The 15,559-nt window shown below is 33.2% G+C and overlaps 1 protein-coding gene across 4 annotated transcripts in view; it reads left to right on the top strand.

Annotated features, from left to right (window-relative positions):
* LOC126883163 (tyrosine-protein phosphatase non-receptor type 11-like) overlaps positions 1–15,559 on the top strand; it is a 525,151-nt gene that overhangs the window by 462,771 nt on the left and 46,821 nt on the right. For all 4 annotated transcript variants that reach the window (XR_007697534.1, XM_050648411.1, XM_050648412.1 and 1 more), the window contains 2 exons: positions 6,013–6,178; positions 12,133–12,309. Coding sequence is in view for 3 of the 4 variants with exons in the window: in XM_050648411.1 (XP_050504368.1) it covers positions 6,013–6,178; positions 12,133–12,309 (343 nt within the window). In the remaining variant the exon portion in view is untranslated. The remainder of the gene's footprint in view (positions 1–6,012; positions 6,179–12,132; positions 12,310–15,559) is intronic.

Genomic DNA, 15,559 nt, shown 5'->3' with positions numbered 1-15,559 from the left:
CACAAATAATTAAAATCTTTGATCTTTAATAACTTAAAAAGTATTGACTTATTTTATTAACTTTATATAATAAATTTTGCTTTTAATTTGTTCTTTTATTGATTTGTGCATTTATTTTTTATAAAATAATTTTCACCCCCGAGAAAGGGCGGTATCCACCCTCAGGGTAAAGGCGCAAGGTGGTACCATGTCACCTTTGTTTCTTGACGTATCCTCTAACCACTGACCAATTTTCGTGAAAATCGATGAAGGTTCACCGAAATTGAAGGTAATCGTTGATTTTTACCTTCAGTGACTGCACTATACAAAATAAATTGCAATTTACTGATCTAAATGCGCGTAATTTGGAAGCTTATAAATTATTAAATGATATGTAGTCGCCAAATAATTAGTTTAACGCATTTTAAATACAACTTTCTCTTAAGCCGGGAAGATAGGGTGGTTTTCTGGCGAAGGGGTTGTAGCTCAATAATCGAAATGCTCTTGATTTAATAGTTTATTCTTAGAGTATATAAGCTATAGGAATTATATTCGCAATACGATATATTTTAAGTTTTCTCAGCATCTTTCTCTTAAGTTAAATCAATTAAAGGGTTGTTTGGGGGTGAAGGGGATGAGCTCAAAAATCGAAACTATATAATTTCAAGAGCTCATAAATAGCTCGTAATTCTGCCGCAAAAACCGATTCAATATTCCTATTTTTAAGTAGTGGGGGGGGGGCTGACTCAGCCCCCCCCCACTAGGGTATTAAATTCCTGCTCAGTGGAACGAGCTCAAAATTTTTAGTTTGCGGAATATGAGAGCTCATAAATAGCTCATAAATCAGGGCTATTTGTTTTTTAATTTTTGCAAGTGGGGGGGGGGGGGCAGCTCAACACGGGTCATTCAAACAATTGAAGCTGTTTAAGCTTCATGTTCTGACTACTGTATATACAGGGTGATTCATTAAGAATATCCAATTTCTGAGTTGGAGATTCTAGAACGTCAAAATAATAAGATTTAACCCAAATCACTTAAATAAAATGTGACTCGTTACAGAGTTACAGGGTGTTTTATTTAAAAATTTAATAACTATTTTTACCCAGTACTTTAAAAATATTTGACACATCCTTGTCATACTTTGCAAAACGTGTAGTTACCGTATACCCTACTAAATTATGATCAACAAATGTTTCTGGCTACTACCAGAGGCGTACGACAAGGGACAGTGAATGGTTTACCTTTCTCAAATTCTACACCACTGGCGGAATTGCTATTTTAGTGCAATATTTTGATTCTCCAATCCTTTCTATGTAAATAATACACTCTTCATTCGTAACGGTAAAGTCATTAGTTTTCGAGATATTTGAAGTTGAAAATGAAACGGCTCAGCTATTTTGATTAATGTATTGCGGTTTTTTATTTCTAACTTCAAATATCTCGAAAACTAATTATTTTATCGTTACGAATGAAGAGTATATTATTTACATAGAAATTATTGGAAAATGTAAAAATTATGTTAAAATAGCAATTTTATCAGTGGCGTAGAATTTGGGAAGGGCCAACCATTCACTTTCCCCTATACGCCCCTGGTAGTAGCCAGAAATGTTTATTTAACATAAATTAGTAGAGTGTACAGTATCTACACTTTTTGGCAAGTATGATAAGGATATTTCAAATACTTTTAAAGTATTGGGTACAAACTTTTTAAAATAAAACATCCCTATTACATAGATATTAAATATTTGTATCCGGTGCGGTGCTTTAAAAGTATTTAACATATCCTTAGTATACTTGGCAGAAAGTGCCGGTATTTTACACCCTACTAAAATATGTTTAATAAACCTTTCTGGCTACTACCAAAGGGGTACGACAGGGGAGAGCGAATGGTTGACCCTTCCCACATTCTACGCTACTGGTGGAATTACTATTTTAGTGCAATTTTTCGATTTTCCAATACTTTCTTTGTAAATAATATACTCTTCATTCGTACCGATAAAATCATTAGTTTTCGAGATATTTGAAGTTAAAAGTGAAGGGGCACAATGCATTAATCAAAATAGCTGTGCCGTTTCATTTTCAACTTCAAATATCTCTAAAACTAATGACTTTACCGTTACGAATGAAGAGTGTATTATTTACATAAAAAGGATTGGAGAATCGAAATATTGTGCTAAAATAGCAATTCCGCCAGTGGCGTAGAATTTGGGAAAGGCAAACCATTCACTGACCCCTGTCGTACGTCTCTGGCAGTAACCAGAAACGTTTATTTATCATAATTTAGTAGGACGTACAGTACCTACATATTCTGCCCAAGTATGACAAGGATATGTCAAATAGTTTTAAAGCACTGGGTAAAAATAGTTATTACATTTTTGAATAAAACATCCTGTAACTCAGTAAGGAGCCACATTTTATTTAAGTGATTTGGATTAAATCTTAATATTTTGAAGACTAGAATCTACATCTCAGAGATTGGACATTCTTAATGAATCACCCTGTATATTATACGATAATAAATATATACTGATACCGTTTTATCTCAGTTTTGTACAAAATTTAAATACAACAGAAAATGCAAATGAGCTGTGTTATGAAAATTGTACCTACTATCTTCTTAAGGTGCCCTCTTCTTTCGATGGTTGGAGAACATCATGATTATTTGAACTCTGTTCATATTCACTGTCTGGCTCAAAAAACTTATTATGATTTTTACATTATTTAGCATTGTTTCTCTAGAGAGTGCAATGAAAGTAGAAGTCAGCCAATCATCCGGTATTTTCTTGTTTCATAGACTGTATTAAAAAATAGTAAGTACATAGTTGTATATTGTCTTCTTTAAAAACATTAATAGTCCAACAGTCATCTGGTCTGGATCATGAGCCTTTGCAATTTTCATATTCTTGAGCGTATGTATATGGTACTTCTTCATTTAATATCATTTTTGTCCGCTGTTTGGTTCTTCTGATATTGTTAGACTGGGTCTTCTATCTTAAATTAGGTTATTAATGAATGGCAAAAGAAAAGTGTTTTAAAAGTGTGTATAATATTTAATTCCTAGATGAGCGCTTTCAGGTTAGAGCTATGCTATAATAAAAAACTTAATATAAGTAACTAATGTCTGGTTGCACCAACAAATTTTAAGCTCCAGCTTAGGCCAGCTCAGCTTATTGATCCATAATTTTGGATTTTTATCTAAGCGCGTCTTAACTGAGGCGTAGTTTAAGATGTAATCCACGTGGCAGTAAATTGTGGCAAGCTGAAAATGGATCTTAATGGTGCAACGCGTATGTTCATTAAGCTGAGCTTAAGGCACGTCTTAAGCTTAAGATCTGTTGGTTCAACCAGGCATAATAATTGAAGTTTTACAATGTTTAACCCACGTCAAAATTTAAAAGGTACCACTACTAAAGAGGGATCCCGTTGGTGAAAGAATTTATTGAAACAAATTTGTTTTAGATCTTCAGTAAATTTCACGATAAGATTTTTTTTCACATAATATTTCTTACTAAGATTTATGTAACTCATTTTTTTTTTTTAAGTGAAAACTTCTTTAGTGACGTTGTGCACTTTTTGGATGGGGTAAAAGCATTGAATTCGCGACCGTCATTGCGACCGTCATCGCACTTTTTGGATTGGGTAAAAACATTTAATTCGCGACCGTCATTGCGATCGTCATCGCGACCGTCATTGTGACCGTCATCGCGACCGTCATCGCTTCGGCGAAATAAATATTGTGCGTATACATATATTATAATGTATGTGTATATAAATTGTGTAGAAGTATTTAAATTTAAAATAAATGTAAATCCTATTTTTGGATGGGGAAAAATAATTGATTTGGCGACCGTCATCACTTTGGCGAAATAAATTTTGTACGTATATATATTTTTGAACTGAAAACTTCTTTAGGGACGTTGTGCGATTTTTGGATAGGGGAAAATCATTGAATTCGCGACCGTCGTCGCGACTGTCATTGCGACCGTCGTCGCTTATATTATATTATGTGCATGTATATATAAATTGTGTAGAGTTATTCAAATTTAAAATAAATGTAAAACCTATTTTAGGATGGGAAAAAAGGATTGATTTCGCGACCATCGTCGCGACCGTCATTGCTTCGGCGAAATAAATTTTGTACATAATACTCGTATGTAGGTATATTATGTGTAAGTTTATATAAATTGTATAGAAGTATTTAAATTTAAAATAAATGTAAAACCTATTTTAGGATGGGGAAAAAGGATATATTTCGCGACCGTCATCTCTTCGGCGAAATAAATTTTGTACGTATAATTATTACGTGTATGTATATATAAATTGTGTAGAAGTATTTAAATTTAAAGTAAATGTACAATCTATTTTGGGATTGGGAAAAAGGATTGATTTCGCGACCGTCATCGCTGTGACGAAAAAAATTTATACGTATATTATTATAACCTACGTATAATAATAGTAATATTATTGAACTGAAAACTTCTTTAGGGACGTTGTGCACTTTTTAGATGGGGAAAAATTATTGAATTAGCGACCGTCATTGCTTCGACGAAATAAATTTTTGAAGTGAACACTTTTTTAGGCAACTTTTTAGATGGGGAAGAAGTATTGAATTAGTGACCGTCATTAATTCGACGAAATAATGTTTTGAAGTGTAAACTTTCTTAGGGACGTTTTACCCTTTTTAAATGGGGGAAAAGTGTTGAATTAGCGACCGTTGAATTGGGATACACAGCATCTCAGTAAACATCATATTAAAAATAAACCTTTTAATAATTAAATGCCCGTGGTAATGTTTGTTTTAATAAATACGATTAACCTAGTTTTTGCATCGATGCATGCTAGCATTTGATACAAGGTCGAGTTGCAATAATATTCAGTGGGTGTTTATTAACAGTCAGCACTTTTGAATCACGTTCACCTTGGCTTACCAAAACAGTAAATAAACAATAATCGACTTTAATTATATTTTTACGAGAACAGATAAATCATTTAGCAGTTGAGATTCCAGGGGGTAACATCGATTTCAAGTAAATACTATACCACCAGTTACTTTCTGTGATATATTTAACGTGTAAATAAATGTATTAACAACGAACGATATTTACTACATCAACCCTCATAGTCGGGGTAACCACCCCTAAGTATCCAGGGTGGCTCAGAAGACAGGAGCCACCATACCGTCATCGATTCGGCGAAATAAATTTTTGAAGTGAAAACTTCTGTAGAAACGTTGTGCACATTTTAGATGGGGAAACAGTATTGAATTAGCGACCGTCAGCCCGACCGTAATTGCTTCGATGAAATACATTTTTGAAGTGAAAACTTCTTTAGGGAGGTTGTGCACTTTTTAGATGGGGAAAAAGTATTGAATTAGCGACCGTTATTGCTTCGACAAAATAATGTTTTGAAGTGAAAACTTTCTTAGTGACGTTTTGCCCTTTTTAAATGGGGAAAAAGTATTGAATTAGCGACCGTCATAGCTTCGACGAAAATAAATTTTTTGAAGTGAAAACTTCTTTAAAGACCTTGTGCCGTTTTTAGATGGGGAAAAAGTATTGAATAAGCGACCGTCATTGCTTCGAAGAACTAATTTATGTATATGTATACAAAGATGAGAATAGCCATGATGATTGCCAACCTCCGTCGCGGAGATGGCACGTGAAGAAGAAGAGAAGATACATAACTAGCATAGAACGTACGCAACGCGTATATAATAGGTACAGCACTTTTTTTTGGATGGGGAAAAAGCATTGAGCTCGTAATTTAGATACTATAAGAAGTTTTCACTTCTGTCGGCACTCCCATGAGTGCTTTAAATTTTTTTTGTCTTGTCTTGTCTTAACTTGACTGTCAAAGACAAGACTGTCTTTGATACATTTCTTGAATTTTAATTTTTCTACATTTTTCAAAATTTAAACAATCTTGACGAAGCGTATTTTCAATTAAAATTCGAATTTACTCCCATTAAATAGAGTAGCTACCAAAAAAGATTATTTAAAAGTTGTCTATTAAGTGACTGTTGTTTTGTTGCAGGTGGTTTCATGGACATTTATCTGGAAAGGAAGCCGAGAAGCTTATATTAGACAGGGGTAAAAATGGTAGTTTTTTAGTTAGAGAAAGCCAATCGAAACCAGGCGATTTTGTACTATCTGTTAGGACTGACGATAAAGTAACTCACGTGATGATCAGGTGTACACCGGTAAGTGTCAAAATTTCTTCGCGTTTGTTAAAATTTGTTGGAATAGTTCATTAAAACTTATTGTAAAGGACTGTGGTCCACGAAGTAGCGAGCAAACAGTGGATACAATTGGCGCATGACAGAAAACGACGAAAACAGTTGGGCAATGCCTATAATCAGGTGTTGATAAGTAAAGGATAACGAAGAGATGGTCCACGAAGTGGATCTTTCATTTTGTATAGTTTTATGTTAATAACCACAGATCGTTGCATTAATTGAGCGAAAAATTTGAAAATAATTTGATGCTTAAACCAAGTGGTTACTTAAAAAGATCATTAGTCGAGGAAATGAAGCATTTTGGCTCGCAATTTTTTCGTCCAGCATGGATTTACTTGAAATTTTTTACAGAAGGTAGGGAATAGTTCAACGATCATTTTGGGGGTGGTTGCCACCCCATCTCGGGGGCGGGAATTTTTTATTACAGTTTAACCACGTAAATCGATGTAAAAAGTAATTCTACGAAAAAAATGTTTTTTACATTTTCTTCGTAAAACTAATATTTTTCGAGTTATTCGCGCTTGAAAGTATCAGTTTTTCGATGGAAAAATCGACTTTTTTAGAGGGTTTTTTTCAGAATACCTCGAAAAATACGCATTTAGTCAAATAACTGTAGATATCAAAATTGTATCTTTTAGTAACACAAACCAAATTCTTTTTCTGTAATATCTTTAAGACCAATACAAAACCGAGATACGGCATGTTAAAAGTTAGCTTTTTTCGTCAAATGCATAATTTGAAATATTCAAAGTAAAATAACGGAAAAACTGTGCATTTTTCGAGGAAAACTTAAATAATCTTTTTTCAAGTATACAGTTAGGCCTTTCAAAAAAATAACAATAAAAAGTTTCTAGCCTGAAAATTAAGCGACTTATGATCAAAAAAAAGTCGGTACCTGCTTTTCTCTATGAAAAAATCAGTGAAAACAACCCCCTAACTACTCTCCTTATTAAACATCGGTCTTCATCTTTCTGTAATTCCTTTTATATTTGTATTATCAATAAACCCAAGAAGTTTGACCTATTTAAAAGGCCTAATTTTAGAAAAATTGGAGTTTAAAGAAAAATTAATTTTTTGGAATTTCCCATTTTTCACCTTTTTCTTCTAAATATCTCCGAAAATACTGGAGATACGAAAAAAATGATGGACTACTAAATTGTAGCTTTTTTAATAACTAAAATTCCCTTGTGCATAGATTTTCATTACAGTGAACAGTTAGCGAGATATAGCTGTTTAAAATCTCTATTTACGAGCAAACACCCCCCTTTAAACCCACCCTTATTAAAAACTAAGGGATCTTACGGAATTTAGTTTACACAGTCTTATAACTCTTTAAAAATCCTACAAAGTCATTTTTGAAAAAACTTTTTATCGCCAAAAATGAAGGAGCTATGTTTATAAAACGAATTTTTTTTTTCGAAAAATTCGGATATTCCGCTTATGGATAATTTTCAATGTATGTATAATACCACAGAACCAGTTCGTATACTGGAAGATGACTAAAAAACTATTTGTATTTGTACATATAATTGTAAATTCGTATTTTTGTGTAAATAAATGTTTTTGTAATTCTTTAATTCTACTTTTTTTCTATATAGATCTATTAAAATATCTATTTTTTCAGAACCTGCTTAATTTGTTAGATGACCTGCCCCATAAAAGCAGAAAAATTTTATGCGGGGACTTCAACATTAATAATTATGCTGCTGCTTGTGCTGCACAAATATCCCTGGTCAACATATTTGAATCATATGGTCTATCAATTCACATTGATTCTCCTACAAGGATTACAAAAACTTCATCTACCATAATTGATTATATTGTCTCAGATTTCTCACCCCGTGATGTCTGCGCTACAACTGTTAATGCGGGACTATCTGGTCATGAAGCGGTTTATACGAAGTTTAACATCTTTAGTAAGTCCTCCTCGAAAACTCGACGTTTAGGCAGCATTTTTTCCGGTCGGAACTTTCGTAAAGTCCAAAATTTATGCTTAACCTGTGAGTGGCACTTTCCTTCTATGGACGTCGATTATAATTTCAGTGATTTTTTGAATAAGCTGGTCTGTATGTTCAATAAAGCATTTCCTTCAATCACAATTAAGCAAAAACATCGCAAACCCTGGACTACCAAAGGTGTCCGCATATCAGCCAAAAACATGCGTTCACTACTGTATATCAAGAAATTTACTACCAACGTCTCTGTTACTGAATATATCACCAAGTACAGGGCAATCTATTTAAAACTTATAAAATCGACTAAAAAATTGTACTATCAAAATCGTCCCAGAAGCTCTAAAAGTGTTGCAAAAGAAACTTGGTCCATAATAAACGATCTTCGAAATAAAACTCGCACAGCTCAAACATTTTCCCTTCCACACCCAGAAAATCTAAATGAATACTTTGTTAATGTGAGTAAAAATATAACATCAACTATTGTGTCACAACAAGATCCCATTTCCTATCTCCCTAATTCAAGAAAGGTTTCGAATTCATTCTTTATAAGACCGGTTGATAAATCTGAACTGATCCAAACAATCAATAGTATCAAAAGCAAATCTTCCTGTAGTACCGATGGACTATCCATAAAAATTTTCTCAAATCTCCCAGACAATGTGTTGGGAGTCCTCATCTCTCTAATTAATGATTCTTTTGAGAAAGGTAAATTTCCAGAGTGCCTAAAGACGGCCATCACTATTCCTCTTCATAAGGGTGGTGAAAAATCTATTGCCTGCAATTATAGACCTATTGCATTACTACCGTTACTCTTCAAAACTATTGAAAGACTCATAACAGCCCGACTTATGTCCTTTCTTGTTGATAACAAGATTTTATCACAAAATCAGTTCCTCTTTTTAAACAATAAATGTACCACCGATGCCATGTTTTCTGTACTATATGAGGTTTATCAAGCATTAAACAATAATCTCCACACTGCCACTGTTTTTTGTGATTATGCCAAAGCTTTTGATTGTGTAAATCACGACATTTTGATAAAAAACTAGATTTCTATGGAATTCAAGGTATTTCTTTGAACTGGTTTCAATCTTACTTGGACAATAGGAAACAACTGGTTAGAGCAAATGATACAGACTCTAGTCTCAAAAATGTTGTATGTGGGGTACCACAAGGTTCAGTATTGGGTCCTCTACTTTTCCTTATTTTTATTAATGACATCACTAGTTTAAAAATCGATGGAAAAGTTTTTCTTTTTGCTGACGATACCAGTATCACTTGGAGCAACTCAAATATCGCAACTCTTCATGCTAGCATTACCCTATAAAGAATCATTACCCTATAAAGGAACTCTTCAACCCTTACCTCTTCATAACAGCCAGATCAGTATCGTTGATTCTGTAAAGTTTCTTGGTATTTTTTTAGATAGCAACCTTAAATGGTCCCTTCATATCGATGTGTTAAGCAAGAAACTATCCTCAGCTTGCTTTGCAATAAGATCTGTTTCGAAGGAAATGGATTTAGCCTCTTCCAAAATAACATACTTTTCATTGTTCGAGTCCCATCTTCGATATGGTCTGCCTTTTTGGGGTTCTGGTACAGCTGCCCAATCCGATGTTATTTTTAAATTACAAAAAAGAGCAATAAGATATCTGTTTGGCCTCAGAAGAACAACACATTGCAGAAGCTATTTCAAAGATCACAGGATTCTAACATTATCTTCTTTATATATTTTAGAAACTGTTTGCTTAATTCGTAAACATCTATATGTCTTTCCAGCAAGACCTAGACATGACTATTCCACCAGAAATTCTACCTTTGACATCTATTTACCGATCCCGTCCAGTGAGTTAGTAAATCAATATATATTATATTCTGCAAAAAAAAAAACTATACAACCATCTCCCTCTACAACTTAAATCTGCAACATCTTTCCCCAAGATCCGTAAAATGACAAAAGCCTATTTATCTGAAAGACCATATTATTCAATAGCAGAGTTTCTTAACCAATAACTAAGAAATTACAGTATTCTTATGTATAAGTAGAATCTTAATTTATATTTGAGTGTCATATGCAGCAGCATAACTTATTAAATTACTTATTAAATTTCTTAAGATAGATTACGCAATTTCCATTTTTTTTAAATTTTGCAATAGATCGTTACTGATTTTTATTTCACTTTATTATGTTTTATTTATATTGACGATTTGTATAATTTTAGTAAATTGTATTTGTTATTGTTTTTATTTATGATTCTTATAAGCTTTGTCTATAAAATTGTTAAATTTTTCATGACAATCAAGCATATTTCTATTCTATTCTATTCTATTTATAAAAACTGTAATGTTATTAAGGGTGGTTTTTAAGGGTTGAAATGTTACGATATTATATCCTAAAGTATAAAACAATCATTATTTAACCATTCAAAATCAAATTTTACCCATATTAAAGTTTACAATGTTTTTATATAATTTTTGACAATAAGGGGTAGTTTACACCTCTAAAAATAATCAACGCCCTTAAGCATGATATAGAATATGAAGTACAGGGTGAGATAATCCTAATTCCAAATTTTTGTGTAAATCGATGCAAGCCGAAATTATTCCTTTAGGACAAGTAAATTTTTTATATATAGCTCCAACAAGGGTGGTTTTAAGGGTTGCAATATTATGATAGTATATCTTAAAGCATAAAACAATCATTATGTAATTAATAAGAACCAAATGTTGACAATATTAAAGTTTAAAATGTTATTTTATAATTTTTTACAATTAGTGGTAGTTATCACCCTTAAAAAACCAAAAGCGTACAACGGCTCAATATAGAAAATGAACTAGAGGGTGTAATGAGCCTTATCCCAAATTTTTGTACAAATCGATGCTGGACGAAAAAATTGCGAGGTTTGCCATTTTTTCAGCTTCATTTCCTCGACTACATCATCTTAGAAAATTTCCGTTACTTTCACTTCGGTACTTCTTCTTCTGGTGCCTATCCGTTACGAATGCTAGCAATCATTCTGGCAATGATAATCTTATTAGCTGCTGCCTTGAAAAGCCCTGTAGTGGATGTCGCAAACTAGGTCCTCAAGTTCCTGAGCCAAGATATTCTTCTTCTTCTGACGCCTTTTTTACCATTCACCTTTCCCTGCAAAATGCATTTTAACAGGTTACATTTTGTTTCATTTCTTGTGATGTGGCTGAAATATTCTAATTTTTTTTCTTTCACCGTGCACATTATTTCCTTCTCTTTGTTAAGTTTTTGGAGTAATTTGGCATTTGATATTTTGTCCATCCATGGTATCTTAAAAATTCTTCTATATGTCCGCATTTCAAACGCTTCCAGTCTCTTCGTTGTTGCTTCCATTAGAGTCCAAGACTCTACTCCATATAATAAGATGGAGAATATATTATAACATCGAAGGAGTCTGAGTTTCAGTTCTAAATTCAAATTGTGTGATTTGAACAGCTTGGACATTTGGATGAACGCTGACCTAGTTTTTTCTATTTTAGCTTTTATTTCTGGGGAGTGGTCCCACTGCTCATTTAATGTAGTGCCAAGCTACGTGTATTTTGGCACACGTTCTACTACTTTTTGGTTGATGGTAAACTGTACCCTCTCAATTCTTTCTTTACTGATTATCATGACTTTAGTTTTACAAGTGTTAATTTTTAATCCATATTTGCTACTAATATCTGCTACTTTGTTCATTAAAAGTTGTAACCCTTGTGCAGTGTCGGCAAGCGGTATCATCGACGTTTCTAAAAGTGTTTGGTAGTTCGCCGTTTAACAGGATTTCTGCTTCAATGTGTTCTAGGGCTTCTCTGAATATAAATTAAATATATGGGGTGACATTATACATCCTTGTCGGACGTACTTCCGGAAAATATTCTCAATTATTCACTTTTTTTCTTTCTCTTTTCTTATATTCTCTTAAACTGATCACATTTTTCCTATACATGCAGGATAACAGGTACGACGTTGGAGGTGGTGAACAGTTTAACAGTCTGGCCGACTTGATAGAGCATTACAAAAGGAACCCCATGGTGGAGACGTCCGGTACAGTGGTGCATTTAAAACAACCTTTTAACGCTACCAGAATCAATGCTTCCGGAATACATTCTAGAGTGAAACAATTGCAGGTGAGAATATTATTTTCGTTTCTTATACCAGGGCCATTCGTAAAATAAGGTTCTCTACTTATGTCCTTATTCAAAGTCTACCCTATATACTACGGTGCTTTTTATCTTGGGGACGGTTCCCACCCCTTATACGGTTCCCACCCCTTATAATCCCAAAATAACCACGGAAATGGCTAGAGAACCTAATTCTAAGCAAAAACTGTTCTATAATTTTTTTTTGGAAAACTTGATACCTTTTTGTGATTTGTGGTTGAAAATTGACAATTTTCATTGCAACATAACACGTTTTCGAACGGTTTTTTACGAATACCTTAACAACTATGCATCTAACTAAAACTAAATACATCAACATTTTTGTAGCTTATAAAAAAACAAAGGGATTCGTTCCTTCATAAATTTTCTAGTTATAATACAAAAAGAGATATATACGTGAAAATAGTTTGTTTTTTTGGTGCATGCCCAAATCGCTGTATTTAACTTGAAATAACAGAGAAACGGTCGATTTTAGGTGTATAATGCACGAATACCTTTTGTAGTGCTTGAAAAGACCTTTAAAATGAGCAATATTAAATCTTGATTACATTCAAACTAAGCGAGATGTGCTGCAAAAAAAATTGATGACTAATGTATTTTAAGAAAAAATGAGAAGTGTATTTTTAACCCCTCATCCACCAGAATTTAAATGTATCGTTTTCCTTTTACAATACCTTATCTCTATAATTTGATCCTAATTTTTTTTTTCAAAAACAATTCGTTTTAAACCCGTCCAACTTTTTGAACATAGAAATAACACTATAATAAAAAGTATTGTAGAAGAAAAACGATGCATTTAAATTATGGTGGATGAGAGGTTAAATATACTTCTCATTTTTTTCTTAAAATTCATTAGTCATCAATTTCTTTTGCAGCACATCTCGCTTAGTTTGAATGTAATCGACATTTAATATTGCTCATTTTAAAGGTCTTTTTAAGCACTGCAAAATGTATTGGTATACACCTAAAATCGACCATTTCTCTGTTATTTCAAGTTGAATACACCGATTTGAGCATGCACAAAAAAAAAACAAACAAATCTCTTTATTTTTTATAAGCTACAAAAATGTTTTATACAGTTTTTTTAGTTAGGTGCGTAGTTTTTAAGGTATTCGTAAAAAACCGTCTGAAAAGGTGTCATTTTTCAATGATGAAAATGGCCAATTTTCAACCACGAATAGCTCAAAAAGTATTGAGTTTTCAAAAAAGAATATATACATAACAGGTTTTGCTTAGAATTAGGTTCTCTAGCCACTTTTTCGACAATGACATTCAGTTCGACAATTAAACTGAAGGCTCTCCGCTTCGATATTCATCGTGAATTTACGTTCGGCCTTCACTGAATTATCTTCACCATTTGTGAATATGTTGAACAAATATGCACTTTTCCCGTAAACTTCAATAATTAACGGACGATTAAAGTCTATAGATGGAATTAGTTTTGCATTTCAAAAACGTATCACAGCATAAATTTCGCATCTGGTAGTAACAGCGATCGGTAGCTCCATCTTCGAGGGATGCTAGGCTGACACTGAGCAATGTAGCGAGGCGGCAGTGTTGGGGTGAGAGAGAAATTTGATGTGTAAGGCAGTGTTGGCAGATTTCTCCCAACACATCGTACTCTTTCTAAGCGAAACCTTTTTTTACAAATGACCCTCGTACATTATTGCATTAAAGGAAAAAGGAATATTATGTTTGTGGTTTGTTATGGGCAGAGACAAAAATACATCGTTGCTTTTTGGATGTGTTCGACAAAGTCTAAAGGAAGGCAAGAACAATTTTTGCCTTTTCTACTTATCCACTTGTATCTATTCTTGGCTGAACGTCATGTTTCTTCTTGTATACTCTCACATTTGATGCAACAAACATTTTTGTGATGTTGCTGTTTGATACGGATGAGAAATTCCATATCCATCCATATCGTTATTTGGTTAAATGTTAATGAGTTCATTTCACTTTAACCAAATATTCATTAACTCAAATTTGCGACACAACTTTACTAAAAGTAAAAGTATTGTACGACAGTCAGTATTGTTTATCTTTCTGCACGCCATTTACAAACAACTAGACAGACGAAAGTTTTACCTAATTAGCCATTAAACATGTAAAAAGTTGTCGTTGCGCTCCGTTATGTTCCTAACTATTTAATTATGAATGCACGTGTTAACTCTGTAACAACGAATAATTATTTAAAAAATGTCACTTTTCTATGCAAAACGGAGATTTTTGCAATTTTTTTGAAGTGAAAACTTCTTTAGGGACCTTGTGCGATTTTTGGATAGGGGAAAAAGCATTGAATTCGCGACCGTCATTGCGACCGTCATCGCTTATGCTATATATTATTTGTATGTATATATAAATTGTATAGAAGTATTTAAATTTAAAATAAATGTAAATCCTATTTTAGGATGGGAAAAAAGGATTTATTTCGCGACCATCATCTCTTTGGCGAAATATCTATATTATATATATGTATACATAAATTGTATATAAGTATTAAAATTTAAAATAAAAAATGTAAAACCTATTTTTGGATGGGGAAAAAGGATTTATTTCGCGACCGTCATCTCTTCGACGAAATAAATTTTGTACGTATATTTATTGAAGTGAAAACTTCTTTAGGGACGTTGTGCACATTTTGGATGGGAAAATGTATTAAATTGGCGACCGTCATCGCTTCGGCGAAATAAATTTGTGAAATGAAAACTTCTTGAGGGACGTTGTGCACTTTTTGGATGGGAAAAATATTAAATTATTGACCGTCATCGCGACCGTCATCGCTTCGACGAAATACATTTTTGAAGTGAAAATTTCTTTAGGAACGTTGTGCACTTTTTAGATGAGAAAAAAGTCTTGAATTAGCGACCGTTATCGCTTCGAAGAAATACATTTTTGAAGTAAAAACTTCTTGAGGCACGTTGTGCACTTTTGGATGGGGAAAACTATTAATTTAGCGACCGTCATCGCTTCGACCAAATACATTTTTGAAGTGAAAATTTCTTTAGGGACGTTGTGCCCTTTTGAAGTGGGGAAAAAGTATTGAATTAACGACTGTCATCGCTTCGGCGAAATAAATTTTTGAAGTAAAAACTTCTTTAGGGACGTTGTGCACTTTTTGGATGGGGAAAAATTATTAAATCAGCGACCGTCATCGCTTCGACGAAGTAAATTATTGAAGTAAAAATTTCTTTAGGGACGTTGTGCACTTTTTGGATGG

The sequence above is a fragment of the Diabrotica virgifera genome, chromosome 4 (genome assembly GCF_917563875.1).
Source record: "Diabrotica virgifera virgifera chromosome 4, PGI_DIABVI_V3a".
NCBI lineage: Eukaryota > Metazoa > Arthropoda > Insecta > Coleoptera > Chrysomelidae > Diabrotica > Diabrotica virgifera.
The sequence above is the reverse complement of the archived record's forward strand: the minus strand, read 5'-3'. Positions and strand labels throughout refer to the sequence as shown.